The sequence below is a fragment of the Schistocerca americana genome, chromosome 2, assembly GCF_021461395.2.
Source record: "Schistocerca americana isolate TAMUIC-IGC-003095 chromosome 2, iqSchAmer2.1, whole genome shotgun sequence".
Classification (NCBI taxonomy): domain Eukaryota; kingdom Metazoa; phylum Arthropoda; class Insecta; order Orthoptera; family Acrididae; genus Schistocerca; species Schistocerca americana.
Genome location: NC_060120.1, coordinates 208,724,254 through 208,737,426, shown reverse-complemented (window position 1 = coordinate 208,737,426; position 13,173 = coordinate 208,724,254). Strand labels below are relative to the sequence as shown.

At 38.7% G+C, this 13,173-nt stretch overlaps 1 protein-coding gene across 1 annotated transcript in view; it reads left to right on the top strand.

Annotated features, from left to right (window-relative positions):
* LOC124594749 (probable multidrug resistance-associated protein lethal(2)03659) overlaps positions 1 to 13,173 on the top strand; it is a 288,064-nt gene that overhangs the window by 151,538 nt on the left and 123,353 nt on the right. Inside the window, exon 2 of the mRNA XM_047133129.1 lies at positions 12,991 to 13,076. Within this exon, the coding sequence (XP_046989085.1) occupies positions 13,000 to 13,076 (77 nt within the window). The 5' untranslated portion in view covers positions 12,991 to 12,999. The remainder of the gene's footprint in view (positions 1 to 12,990; positions 13,077 to 13,173) is intronic.

Below are 13,173 nucleotides of genomic sequence, written 5' to 3'. Positions count from 1 at the left end.
CTGTAGTTGAAAGTATAATTGGTATAATGTCAACTTTATTCTGATGCCACATGTCCTTGACTTCCTCAGCCAGTTGGATGTATTTTTCAATTTTTTCTCCTGTTTTCTTTCGTATATTTGTTGTATTGGGTATGGATATTTCGATTAGTTGTGTTAATTTCTTCTTTCTATTGGTGAGTATGATGTCAGGTTTGTTATGTGGTGTTGTTTTATCTGTTGTAATGGTTCTGTTCCAGTACAATTTGTATTCATCATTCTCCAGTACATTTTGTGGTGCATACTTGTATGTGGGAACGTGTTGTTTTACAAGTTTATGTTTTATGGCAAGTTGTTGATGTATTATTTTTGCTACATTGTCATGTCTTCTGGGGTATTCTGTATTTGCTAGTATTGTACATCCACTTGTGATGTGATCTACTGTTTCCATTTGTAGTTTGCAAAGTCTGCATTTATCTGTTATGGTATTGGGATCTTTTATAATATGCTTGCTGTAATATCTGGTGTTTATTGTTTGATCGTGTATTGCAATCATGAATCCTTCCGTCTCACTGTATATATTGCCTTCTCTTAGCCATGTGTTGGATGTGTCTTGATCGATGTGTGGCTGTGTTAGATGATACGGGTGCTTGCCATGTAGTGTTTTCTTTTTCCAATTTACTTTCTTCGTATCTGTTGATGTTACGTGATCTAAAGGGTAGTGAAGGTGGTTATTAAATTGCAGTGGTGTAGCCGATGTATTTATATGAGTGATTGCTTTGTGTATTTTGCTAGTTCCTGCTCGTTCTAGAAAGAATTTTCTTAAATTGTCTACCTGTCCATAATGTAGGTTTTTTATGTCGATAAATCCCCTTCCTCCTTCCTTTCTGCTTAATGTGAATCTTTCTGTTGCTGAATGTATGTGATGTATTCTATATTTGTGGCATTGTGAACGTGTAAGTGTATTGAGTGCTTCTAGGTCTGTGTTACTCCGTTTCACTAATCCAAATGAGTAGGTCAATATTGGTATAGCATAAGTATTTATAGCTTTTGTCTTGTTCCTTGCTGTCAATTCTGTTTTCAGTATTTTTGTTAGCCTTTGTCTATACTTTTCTTTTAGTTCTTCTTTAATATTTGTATTATCTATTCCTATTTTTTGTCTGTATCCTAGATATTTATAGGCATCTGTTTTTTCCATCGCTTCTATGGAGTCACTGTGGTTATTCAATATGTAATCTTCTTGTTTAGTGTGTTTTCCCTTGACTATGCTATTTTTCTTACATTTGTCTGTTCCAAAAGCCATATTTATATCATCGCTGAATACTTATGCTATCTTTAGTAATTGGTTGAGTTGTTGATTGGTTGCTGCCAGTAGTTTTAGATCATCCATGTATAGTAAATGTGTGATTTTGTGTGGGTATGTTCCAGTAATATTATATCCATAATTTGTATTATTTAGCGTGTTGGATAGTGGGTTCAGAGCAAGACAGAACCAAAAAGGACTTAATGAGTCTCCTTGGTATATTCCACGCTTAATCTGTATTGGCTGTGATCTTATCTGAATTTGTTTGAATATTAAGTGTGGTTTTCCAGTTTTTCATTACTATTATTATTATTATTATTATTATTGTTATTATTTTCCATTATTCCCATTTAAAGAGCGTTTGAACTTGAATTCCTTTTGATTGTTTTTTTTGAGCCCAAATTTTCTTCGTGTGTTCACTGTGTTGTTTCTTTAGCTCCGCTGTCCATTTGCATCCTGGTCTCTTCCGTGTTGTGGTGTCAAATTTATGTTTTTTGATGATGTTCCTGAATTCAGTTCTATTTTCTGCATCGTTTACTGTTATGTGTGCTTGTCTGAGGTCCTCTCCAACTTCTTTTATCCATTTTGTTTTTCCCCTGCCTGAGTTGATGACCTTAAGAATTCGCTTTGAAATTGTGTTTTCATCCTGTGGATATGTCCGTAGAACTGCATTCTTCTTTTCCTTATTGTATCCGTAATCATGTCTGTGTATTTATATAATTCTGGTGTTGGTCTCGTCTTCCAGATTCCTTGCTCTTGTATCGGGCCAAAAATTTTCCTTTGAATTTTCCTTTCTTGTTTCTCTATTTCTCTGATTTTAGTTTGCCCACTTACTTGCGTTGTTTCAGATGAATACAGTGCCTCTGGAAGTACGACAGTGTTGTAGTGCCTCAATTTTACATTAATGGATATGGACTTTTTGTTATAATAGTTGCACGTGAGTTTATATGCTTTCTGTAGTCTTTTGTTTCCTCATTGGCCTTTAGATTGATCCCTGATAGCTGGATGATTTCTCCCAGGTACTTAAAATGTGGTACTTGTACGATTTTCCCATGGGTTGTCACAATAGGCAATTTGTCTTGTGGCACTCTATGTACTGGGTTTTCTCATATTAAATTTGCAGGCCAGTTCTTTGTGCAATTTCGTGTAACTTCTCTGTGGCGTTAGTGGCTTCTTTTCTGTTATTTGTGAGGATTGCAAGGTCATCTGCAAAAGCTAAACACTTCACATTGAATCTATTATCTTTTCTAATGCCAATTTGGATTCTTTTGACTTCTTTTTCCCCATGTCCTGATAATTTTTTCAAGAATGATATTAAAGAGTAATGGTGAAACTCTGTCACCCTGTCGCACTCCAGTTTGGATTTCAAATGGTTCAGAGATATCCCCCATAAATTTGACCTTGGAGACTGTGTCAGTTAATGTTTGCTGAATGATTGCTCTTGTCTTTCTGTCAATACTGAATTCTTCCAGCGTGTTGCAGAGCGCTACTGTCTATTGAGTCGTAGGCCTTCTTAAAATCTACGAAAGTGACCACTGTGTTTCGGGTGTTTCTCATCTGGAGAATCATTTTCAGATTCCAGATCTGTTCTATGCAGGATCGTCCCTTGCGAAAACCAGCCTGGTATTCTCCTATTTGTGGGTCAGCTTGTTCTTCTAATATATTCATGAAAACTTTTGATAGGATTTTATGTGACCGGCACGAGTGAGATACCCCTGTAATTTTCAGTTTTGTCCCCTTTTTTGTGGAGTGGATTGATGAGTGCGCATTTCAATTCAGATGGGATCTGTTCTGTTTCCCAAATCTTTCGCAGTTGAGAAGTTTGTTGAAATAGTCTGTGAGGATTTGGCAGTTATTCTTCGTGTTGGTTTCTAGTGAACCATCCGGTTTCTTGAAGCAAAGATTGGGTGGCTGGTATCCTGCAATATGTTCTTTAAACGTCTTATAAAAATTCCTGGTGTTGTTCTTCTTAAAGTCTTGTTCTATCTCATCTAGTCACCGTTTGTCATTTCTTTTTTCCCTCCGAATTGTTTTCGATGTTTGTTTTCGGATTACTAGAAACTGTTGCCATTTTTCTGATCTGTTGTGACTATTGAAGTTTTTCCAGGCGTTGGTCCTTTCTTCTATTGCCTGGTCACATATTATATTCCACCACCTGTGTTTCTCGGGGGTTGACCCAAATTCATCGCGTATTTGAGGATGTCCACAAGTTCTGTCCAGTTTGTGGTGTTTGTCTGACTGATTTCCTGTAAGATGTTTTCCTTGTTGAGTTTTATGAATTCGGGGTCTGGTCTCAGCACTTTGTTTAGTGTTGGGTTTTTTCTGTTAGGTTGTAATCTGGTCTTCATCTGTACAAGATGGTGGTGTGATTCAAAAAATCCTCTTGTTTTCACATTCCGAATTTGTTGTGTTACTCTTGGAGATGGCCATATGGTCTATCTGGAATTCACCCAACATTGTGTTGGGCGACTTCCAAGTATACAGTTTCTTGTTGGTTTTTAAAAAATTGTGTTGACATAATTACGAGGCTGAAATTTTCGCAAAAGTTTATCAATCTTCCCCATTCTTGTTAATTCTCTTCTGAGCTATATGGATTCCGGTGATTTCCCTGTATTTTTTCTCTTTGCCTAATTGTGCGTTAAAGTCGCCTAACAATATTATTACATAGTGTTTCAAGGTCATTCCAGAAGTCATCCACTTTCTGGGGGTGGTTCTTGTTATAGTTATTTGTAGGTGCGTGTGCGTTGATCAAGGTATATGCTTTGTTGACCAATTTGGCGGAGAGCGTTGATATACGTCCTGAGGCAGACTGGAAGTCAATGACAGAGTCGCTGATAGATTTGTGGACTACAAATGCTGTACCAAACTGTTTGAGACCTTTCTCATTAGTTTTAACTGCTGGTTTTCGTTTGTAGATTCTGTAGTTGTCTGTGTCAAAATGGTTTCGTCCGTAAATTGTGTTTCCTGGATTGCAAAGATTTTGATCTAGAATTTTTGCAGCATGTCTAAGTTGTTTAATCTTGCCTAGTTTGAAGAGAGTATTAGTATTAAGTGTACCGATGAAGTGTCTTCGTTTTGTGTGTAATAATCTGGATGTCGTCTGGTTCTCAACCTTAGGCGTAACATGACGCTCCTGGTTCCCCAGAATCAGATGACCAGGTAAACCCAGCCTTGCGACTAGTGCCTGGGGTAGTGGATTCATTCCTTGTGTTACCATCATGTTTGGTTTTCAAGTTGAAAACTAACTTGGAGGTGGTCCTTCCGAGGAAAGATCACGAGGAATAAGACTTGATTGTTGAGACCAAGAAGGTTGCTGCAGCCGCACCATCTAGGCGAACAGACGCTGACCCCTAACCGCTGGATACCAGGCAGACGTTAGTGGATTTCGGTTGATAGTTTTGGTCCACCCCGGGTATTTTATTTCCCGGTATCCTCCATATCTGGGGAGGCGCCCGATGGGAGACTATCAACTCCACACGGGAACATTTGTATTATAAATACATTTCCGAAAAATGACAGTTTATGCTTAAAATGCAAACAAAAATTGCATCCCACATGCTTTCTGTTTACGTAACCCGAACAGTTGCCCAACAGAAATGTCTATGATGGGGACAAACTAGCCAAACTAGCTGGAGGAGGGAGGGAGGACCTATCTGCTTTGGAAACTTTGCCTTCAGTCTGTTGGTACAGATGTGCTAGTCTTTTAAATAAATTTCGGCATGTTATTAATTATAACCAAGCATGTGCGCTATATTGTGAGTAGCAGCTTTCCTTTTCATGATATTGTTATAACTAAGTAGTTTGGACATCGTCAGGAAAAGTTCGAAATTTGTGCCGGAAAGCGGATGAGAGCGTACGCGTGCATGCATGCAGATATCGGATAAGCGCGGGGAATTCCCTTGTCTGGATGATACTAGTTTGTTACGCGGATGAGCTTAAATTACTGAAATCTGAAGTGCAGAAGAGAACTGGAGGGAGCGACTTGTTCCAGTGTCACTTCTCTTGTTCCATTGTTTGTGTTTGATAGAGTTCCGCTTTTTATTTCTCCTAGCGACGAACTGTTTTCAAGTGTAGATGCGAAGTGTAGGAACTGTGTGACTAGTTGAAGATTTGCGCCTAAGTAGTAGGAGCCTTTGTTGACTGTTGCAGGGATAACCCTCTTACATTGTTTACACTAAAGCATGTTTTTTGGGTACAAAGTTAGCCTACCATGTCATCAGTATCTTATGGCAAAACACTAGACCTATTGTACGTAAGTATAGCGTATGGGTAGTTTCAGGGAAATCACTGATTTCAAGTCAAGGATTGCAAGAAAGTGTCAGAAGCGTCGTTAGTTGGTTAGTATTGAGCATCTTAAATTTGCTGACATTACAAAGTCGAGTGGTGATATCAAATATGAGTCATAACACGGTAGGCAAGGGTAAAACAGAAAAATTATTTCTCCGTTGTACTAAAACTTAGTCCTCTAATCGATAATAGATAAAATTAAGTTTTCTTGGGGTTCCGTCATCCTAATTGCTTGTTTCTTTCTTTAGGATGGTGTAACATCATTCAATTGTGAAAATGAGTGGTTGCGGAAAGCGGATCACGGATCCGCTGTTACATCGCGTTATTGAGGAAAGTGCGCGCTCCACATCATAATCTTTGTCTTGAACATCTCACAGAAATATGTACTGCCATTTCGCCGGAATCTGTAGACTATTTGTTACAGCAAAGCCGCCAGTGACCTCCTGTAGTTCTCATATTGTTTCGTCGTATTATTTAATCAGAATGATAGATCCGTTTGACACGCTTGAGGGAATTGTTTCCCAAATGAAAACTTGTTCACTTGTCTTACTTCAATTAAAAACGTTCCTCGTGGACTCGTTTTATATTGCATACAGTTTTTCTAACTTGAAATGTGATAACTCTTCGAAAATTAGAGGACTACTTTAATCGCTGAGAGATCTCTGTATATTCTCGTTCGTTAGGGTTGCGATATGGTAGTTTTTGAAGTTTTGTACCTCAATTGGTAAAAAACAGACCCCATTATTGTCAGATTGTTGAGCACCTCTTTTCTGAGGAATGGGTAGAGGTATCGAAATCTGTCAAAACTTTTTACATCCCCGAAAGGCCAAAGATTTTTAAGCTTAAAAGTCAGTGTAATCAAAAGATGCGGCCATTTGTTACACATTTTGATATCTTGGCAGTATCGATAACACGCAAAATCATAGAAATTCTCGATTCCCAGGATGAACTGTGTGCGGAATCGTCTGTGCGCAAATCCTACTCGCACTTAACAGGATTTCTTTTTATCGGAAACATTTTTAAAGAATTACAGTGCTTGTAAGTATTATCATGTGGCGAAATGATTTTTGACATTTTGTGTATGGGTGCATTTTGGAGTTTGTATTTTGATGATGAAACGGTTCGAAATATGCTTCGAAAGCCAAAGAACCGTTTGAAAGATTTTACCGTTATGCTGATAGTCATTATAATGTGCATTTGCTTGACATTGCCTTAATCAAGGCGGCTTGCTCTTGCCAACAAAAATGTAACCTATGCTAATATCTCCCTCCCTCCCTCACTCCCTCCCTCCCTCCCTCCCCCCCCCCCCCCCCCCACCATCTACCCTTGTCCTCTCCAAGGGGCTTTCGTTGCGGTTCAAGTCAGTTCCCGTAGCAATTTGAACACAATTACCACTCCTTCTGTTAGCTGGTTTTTCATTACTTCCCAGCGGGTTAGGAAACGTGGGTATATTTTTAAGCGTAAGGGTTTCTCAGCGCAATTTGAAAGTATTTCGTTCTTCATTCCAACAAATACTCTGAATTTCGGGAGTCTCCCATTGTACTGAAGCAGACAGAATCGGTTGCTGTAAAAGTGAGCGTTCTTGTATAATATCGCAGCCCACTATCATCATCATTGAAATTTGTGTGTTAAAAAGTACCTGTGATATTTACTAATCGTAAGCCATAAGTATTTTTTTAATACAGTTTCACAGGAGAGCATGCACCGCAGATCTCTGTTTGCAAACGTGAGACACGCTTATCATGCATGTTTTCCTGAACCATTATAACATGCTCACGACGCAGAGATCATGCAGAGCTCATTTGTCATTTGTAGAAAACGATTAACGTCATATCAAGGTGCAAGATTCTTAAAGACTAACGGACGTTTCATGAACCAGTCGAGATATAGCGGTAAGTGGAAAAATCATTCATTTCATGCAAAAATCAAAATGTTCTCTCTCAGTTCTGTAGACCCGGTGCAACTTTGACACAGTTTGAAATGACACCACTTGTGTAACCTGTTCCAACAATTTTTCAGAACTTGTAAAAAAAATCTACAGGAAAATGTTAAACTATTTCCTACTACAAAAATTCTTTATTTAAATGGAAATACATTGTCGCTGTCAATCGAATTCATCATTAGATAGACATAAGTGCCAAGTTTCGAAAATCCATTAATTGTTATAGCATTGGCATTTGGTTAGAGAAATATTGCAGTAAAATTGCTTGTGCCGAGACTCATGCCAAAATAATAAATACCGACAACATAAGATACCCTCGTCTCATTTAAAGATACGGTAACACATTTCCTCAGTTTCATAATGTGTGATTTGTTAGCTTTGTCGTTCCTCTTCAGATATTTCGCATTGTTATATTCAGGTTTTCATAGAACAAAATTTTCCTTTCTGTCTGTTTTAAATGTACAAAATTGGAGGCTACCATTAAAATGGGGAATTAAAAATTTCCTGAGCATGCTATCGGGGCCTTACTGTATTCCGTGGTGCTCCAGGTTGCGTTGCCGAACACGGGATATTTTAGCCACTTGACTTACACAAGACTTCAAATCCATTGCAGTAAGAGTAAATAATCCTTCATATGCCAGCGTACATGTGTATTAGTGTAAATACTCCGCAACTCAGTGTCTTGTGTATGGCTATGCGCAGTTTCTACGTTTTTCTAACATTACCGTTCCATTCGCGAAGGGGGCGTTGGAAAAATTGCAGTATAGGCGTTGGTAAGCATCTTTGTGGTACTATTTCTGCACTCACCCAGTGTCTCGCGATAAGGATGTACTAATACGGTCTTGATAACTGACGGCACCAACTAGGTAGTTAAAAATCATTGCTTAGAATTCGGAAGTTCTGTGAAGGTGCTGCGTCCTGACGAGATTCGTGAACACTACAGACGTACCAGAGCAGTGGTTCCTAACCTTTCTTAGTCCAATACCTTTGAGTGCGCCCAGACATTAGCTAGTACCCCCGACCGCCGTGCCATGGTTAGCCCCTCCTCCCCTCCCCCCCCCCCCCCCCATTATCACCAACGTTAGCAACTATCTAAACTGTAGAGTGAAAGGCTTCTGTTAGATCACTTTTGTTTTCAAAATGATATATAATAATAATAATAATAATAATAATAATAATAATAATAATAATAATGGGACGTGACGCGGACCTTGATCAGGCGTCACTTCCTTTTAACTGTACGGTATATGTTATATTGCATTTAGGAACTTTCGGGTAATTGAACATGTATCAATAATTAATAAATAATAATAAAAACACCACATAACAAACCTGACATACTCACCAATAAAAAGAAGAAATTAACACAACTAATCGAAATATCCATACCCAATACAACAAATATACGAAAGAAAACAGGAGAAAAAATTGAAAAATACATCCAACTGGCTGAGGAAGTCAAGGACATGTGGCATCAGAATAAAGTTGACATTATACCAATTATACTATCAACTACAGGAGTCATACCACACAATATCCACCAGTACATCAATACAATACAGCTACATCCAAACTTATATATACAATTACAGAAATCCGTAATTATTGATACATGTTCAATTACCCGAAAGTTCCTAAATGCAATATAACACATACCGTACAGTTAAAAGGAAGTGACGCTTGACCAAGGTCCGCGTCACGTCCCATTTTTAACCAGACTTAACGTCTGAGAAAGTAAAGAAATAATAATAATAATAATAATAATAATAATAATAATAATAATAATAATAATAATAATAATAATAATAATAATAATAATATATTTTTTTAATAAAACTGTGTACAGAACTATAGCAACCCTTATGGAGTTAATTGCTGTGTCATGCTGTCAATTCATTTGTCTGTTCGGAAGTAATACAGCAATTTCTGCACTACTGCAGATGTTATCTACAGTTTCAAAAGACATTTTCTTCAGATATTTAGCATTTGGTACGTCTCACTTTTATCAACGGCTACGTATGTGACAAAGCACAATATGTTTTGGGTGGACTGTGTAAGGAACCTTAGTCTCTACTGCATTAAGGCTACTAATTGAGGAAAATTAATTATGCATAAGTTATAGAATCACTGTTGGTGATACAAAATTGAGATAAAACTTATGATCTTCTGAAAATAATTTAGTTTCGTGACTGAAACGCAATCGAATCGTTTAGTTTTTACCCCCTCAGAAAATTTAACACCTCTGGGGTAATTACCCCAGGTTTGGAACAACTGTACTAGAGAATGGGTTACGACATAGTTTGTAGCCCCAACAAACTTCTAAAGTTCTCCCAATAAACCTAAGTTGTTCATTTGCCCTCGCGTAGTGGAAATTGTAATTTCGCCTCATTTAACATCGATTCACAACGTTACAACTAGTCTTTATCGGTCTGATACGAGTGCGTCGGCGGATCGTTAATACTGCAGTCAAGAGTTAAGGTTTCATCCGATGACTGTTATTTTAAAATTTTACCACGTTTAAGGCAAGTTGCCATTCACTTTCTTGTACAGCACGAATCATTCTGACCTGGGCTGGGACACTAAACAGTAGATCTTCCTTGCTATGATAATGCCTCTAGTCAGTCAACTGTGTCGATAGTTTCAGTATCTAGACATTTTTATGGTCTTGGTCGAAAAAGTAGTTACAGTCAGTTAATGATGAATTTTTTTTAAAAAGTATCCTCTGTTAAGGAAGTGTTGTTTCACATACAGATGAGTAAGCATTGCTGAATTAAGGCCCCACACCTCATCATGGCGAAAGGAAATCCACGCTCTTAAGCACTGTTTGCGATTGGTCTGTTGTATCGACGTCAGTAAAAATTGGAGGATGGGACATCAATGTTGCTAGAGTCAAACCAACTTTAAGGTTGATTGTATTTACATCTATACTTCAAGCCACCTTCCGGTGTGTGGCCGAGGGTTCTTCGTATACAAGTGTCACTTCACCCTTATGTTTCAGTGGCATATGGTTTGCGAGAACAACAGTGACTGGTAAAAAGCTTCCGTGTGTGCTTGACACTCTCCAATTTTACCATGAAGGTATTTTCTTTAGGACGACATAACAGGTAGCAATACGTTGATATGCTAGTAACGGACGCCCTCGGAACTTGAACAGTAGAATGTTGTGTTTTGCCAAAAACGTCTTCACTGACAACGCACTGTGAGCTGGGGCATTGTCTTGGTGAAGGATCCATGACTTTTTTCTCCACAAATCGTTCCGTTTTCTCCGTTCTCGCTCACGTAGGGTAGCCAGGACGCTAATGTAGTAATGCTGATTAACTGTTCGTCCCTCTGGTACCCAATCAATGTGCACAATCCCTTTGTTTTTTTTTTTTTTTTTTTGACATCAATCATCATTGCCTTGAATTTCGATTTTGACATTCGTGCTTTTTTTTTTGTCGTGGAGAACCGGGAGTTTTCCAATGCATCGATTGGCGTTTAGTTTCGGGATCGTAAGTAAAAAACCACGATTCATTGCAAGTAAAAACATTTTGTAAGAAGGTGGGATCACTTTCAATGTTTTCCAGGATGTCAGAACAAATCATTCTTCGGCGTTCCTTCTGTTCAATTGTGAGACACTTTGGAGCCATTTTTGAACACACTTTGTTCATGTTGAAACTTTCATGAAGAATCTGCCTAACACTTTCCTTGTCAACTCCTGTAACTCAGACACTGCTCTGATTGTTAAACGGCGATCTTGTCGAACAAGTTTACAGATTTTTTCAATGTTTGCATCAGTTTTTGCTGACAATGGTCTGCCAGTGCGAGTGTCATCACTGGTGTCTTCGCGGCCATCTTTAAATCGTTTAAACCACTCAAACACTTTTTTTGTGTTCGCGATAAACAATCATCACCGTACACTTGTTGTAACATTACAAACGTTTCACTTGCAGATTTTCCTAGTTTGAAACAAAATTTGATGTTAACACGCTGTTCTTTCTGTACACTCAACATTTTCCGACGCACAGACAAAACGTCAACTACTTAAAACAGACGCCACGGGCAGACTGAGTGCAGAGGCAGATGAAACTCGAGCAGTAGGCGGAGCGAGAGTCACGTGACAGGCCACGCGACTTTCAGCCGTATTGCATTCGTTTTATTGTTTCACCAGAACTAGTCCGGTTTTTTTTTCTAGCCACACCTCGTATATACTGTATGTTGTGAAAAGTAATACTCCTATAACACTCGCCCTGAGGTACGCCTGAAATCCAATCGCACGGTTGGTATAATACCTCATAAGCTCGTATGATGATAGTTGAGCGGCAGTGCGGAGCTATAACGAATGCCTTCCGGAAGTCAACGAACACCGCTTCCACCTGGCCATCTGTATCTACTATTTTCTGGGTCTTCCAGACGAACAGAGCTAGTTGGCTTTCACACAGTCGTTTTCGGAACACCTGCTCGTTCGTACAGAGATGATTATCGGTCTGCATAATATATGACAAAATACGTTCGGAAGTCCTGCAGCAGACCGACGTTAAGACCTATACTTCTGTGCGTCTGTTCGACGACCCTTTTCGAAAATGAGAATAACTTTTTTTTAACGCTAGGAGCGGTTCGCGCCTCTATAGACTTATGGTTCAAAGCTGATAGAGGAGGGACAAGTTAATTTGCATATTCTATGTAGAATCGAATAGATATCCCGTCGGGTCCAGTGACCATTCCTCTGTTGCAAGAGTTCAGTTGCTTTTCTATCTCTTGGTCACTTTCTTCGTTATGTAATTTTGTCGTTCGTACGAAGATTTAGAGGAGGAACTACGTCATCTTCCTCTGTGAAACAAGCTTTAGAAAAAAACTTGGAGTATTTCGACTTTTTCTGTGTTATCTGTTTCATCGCGTTTGTGGCCTGTCTGTCATGACAGATGGTTTTGATCCGTTTTCTGATTTAACGCGGAACCAGAACTTATTTGGATTTTCGGTCAAGTTGGTAGATAGTTTTATTCTTTGAACGCTTCACTCGTAAAATAATTGTTAAACCAATTCATAAATGTGCGTGGTCATCTTGTGAACCATGTAAGGTAGGATTATTAAAGTAAATTGTGTCGCCACTAATTCAAGTAAGTGCGAGGGCGTCGTGGAGGTCCACGACCGTATCTCAAGATCCCTTGTCCAACTCCTGCGTTGGGCGCTACGTATCACACACATCGTAAAGGTTTATTGTTACAACGTAAACACGTTCCAACTTAAGAACGTGCCTTTCGCTTGCATCTTACAGAATGGTCAGTGACAGTAAAAGTAGAGAAATTGGAGCTTATTAGTAATCACTCTTCTCGCACACCATTTGCGATTGGAATGGGATGGTGAAAGTGTGGCTGTTTTGTGAAAGGGTTTGTACTTACAGCAAATAACACATCTGTATGGTGAAAGCTGCAATAATTTATATTTTAGGATTTGGTAGTCTAGATTTCGATATGTTTCTAATGTGGGCGTATTTAACTTCCAGAGTGTGACAATGAATGAGAAGGACGATGCTGCTACCTTGCCTCATCCAAGAAGTTCTGCAAGCCCGCTGTCAGCCATCACATTCTGGTAAGGTTAAAAAGTGTTTATTGAAGTTCGTTGTAGGCTTCAAACCTTGTCTTAAAAGTATCATTATTAATTTAGCCTTGTGTAGTACTAGCTTAGT